Source organism: Paracoccidioides lutzii (genome assembly GCF_000150705.2).
Source record: "Paracoccidioides lutzii Pb01 unplaced genomic scaffold supercont2.18, whole genome shotgun sequence".
NCBI lineage: Eukaryota > Fungi > Ascomycota > Eurotiomycetes > Onygenales > Ajellomycetaceae > Paracoccidioides > Paracoccidioides lutzii.
In genome coordinates this window covers 78,385-80,174 of record NW_015440964.1, presented here as the reverse complement: position 1 = coordinate 80,174, position 1,790 = coordinate 78,385, and the positions used below count along the sequence as shown (strand labels likewise).

Sequence of the window (1,790 nt, the reverse complement as noted above, 5' to 3'; positions counted from 1 at the left end):
GTTTACAAAACGGTTAAAATCTATATCTTCATCCGATGCGAGATTGATGATCAATGGGAGAGTGCCATCCGGTGACCTTGCAACTCCTTGGGCTGCTGCTATCAGATTCTTGGTTACTTCAGTACGGGAAATATGAGCGGATTGACTAACATTGGTCAGTTGCTGTTTCAAGGAGTTCGAACGTATAAATCAACAGAGCATTTTCTTCGATGAGGCTTTCGGAAAGGAGAGAAAGGAGGCTATATCCAATGCCATTTGCTGCCACTTGAGCTTGTGCAGGTTCTATTGAACCTAAGTTAGGCTGGTAAAGAGATTCAGGGGTAAGTGCGGCTGTAAATCACCCTACTGACCAAAATCAGTACAAATATTGTATATCACGGGTATAGCAACATGGAGCACCGCGGGATTCCGGAATAGTTTGATGATTGGAAGTGTGTAATTCTTCTCGACGACCAGCTGCCTATTTTCATCTGTTTGTTTCTTGAGTCAGGTCAGGGAAACAGGGTTGGGGAAGCTATGATTCACTCTAAATCACGCACTCGTATCGGCACAAGAGTTTCCAATGAGTCGCAAGGAATGTAGCAAGATATCGTCATCCACGTTATTTGTCGCAATAATCCGAAGAAAGAATTCCAATATCCCACTTTGACCATACGGTACCCGCCACGAAGCTGCCGTTATCCACCGGATTAGCAAAATGGCGCATCATTACTCATATTAACCCGCAAGCTAAACAGCTGACAAACATACGGTCTCGACATCCATTCGCTAGCACCTCAGCAGATCGAGTCATGTAAGTAGAACCGCTTCTCCAGAGAAGACCAAGTTTATCCACCACCCCCTTCAAAATATTGAGGTTCCTTTGGCCGCAACGAGCTTCTCCATCCACTTCATCCAGAGAATTCAACAACCCTTTGACGCCAAAGCTCCCGTCTTCCTCTTCCACACTCTGGAATATGCTTTGCAAGGCGCGAAACACCTCCTCTTCCTCCTCCTTTGGTAGCTTGGGGTCGTCTCTATCAGGAGCAGATGGAGGAGCAGGGACTTCAAATAACGATGTATTTGCAGAAATTGGAGATGACACTTGTTCCACACGTTTCTGATCTTGTGTGGGTGACTGAACTTGCTTATCCTCCTCAGGAAGTTCATGGGCCACTTGGGGTGGTGCCGGAGCCGATGATATATCTTTTATATTATCCATTTTTTTTTTTTTTTTTTTTTTTTTTAATTTTCCACTAACTTGATAGAAGTGGATAGCAGTGACTGTTGCCTAGTATGAGCCAGAGCAATATAGGAGATTGTAAAGATGAAAACAGCTGCTGAGGCTCAAGAACGACCCCAGAACAAGGGCTTGAAGCGCCAGAAGGAGGTATAGGAAAGCCACAAAAGCTGTGACTCCGAAACTAAAGGTCCGATTCCCTCACCCTTGAGAGGATAAGCCACCGGCAAGCAGGGCGGGTGACCAGCAAACAAGGGATAACCTGAAGTTACTGGGGACTTCGTTATAAGAATCTTTGACAAGAATATGAGCAGTCAAACTAGGCACCGCCACGGCCAGTGGGTCTAGCAAAACGGTCGAAACGCCCCAGCCAAAACGAGCAGTGGCGGCGCTTGTAAAGTTTTACGAGATAGTTAGAGCAGATAGGCGCCAGCCAACAATGTCGCGTAACAACAATTGGGGTCGTAGAGAGGTGTGGAGAAAAACGCTTTGCCTGAGAAGAGGTTTTGACAGAGTATGAAAAATTTTGATATTGATGTTTACCATTGACCGGGGGGGGGGGGGGGGGGGG

The 1,790-nt window shown here is 46.3% G+C and overlaps 1 protein-coding gene across 1 annotated transcript in view; it reads right to left on the bottom strand.

Annotated features, from left to right (window-relative positions):
* The window catches only part of PAAG_12202 (hypothetical protein), a gene marked incomplete at both ends in the record, with an annotated part of 2,496 nt that extends 1,295 nt beyond the window's left edge, over positions 1-1,201 (bottom strand). Inside the window, 5 exons of the mRNA XM_015847721.1 lie at positions 7-92; positions 151-282; positions 351-470; positions 540-671; positions 751-1,201. Of these exons, the coding sequence (XP_015702633.1) occupies positions 7-92; positions 151-282; positions 351-470; positions 540-671; positions 751-1,201 (921 nt within the window). The remainder of the gene's footprint in view (positions 1-6; positions 93-150; positions 283-350; positions 471-539; positions 672-750) is intronic.
* Between the last annotated feature and the right edge of the window lie 589 nt (positions 1,202-1,790).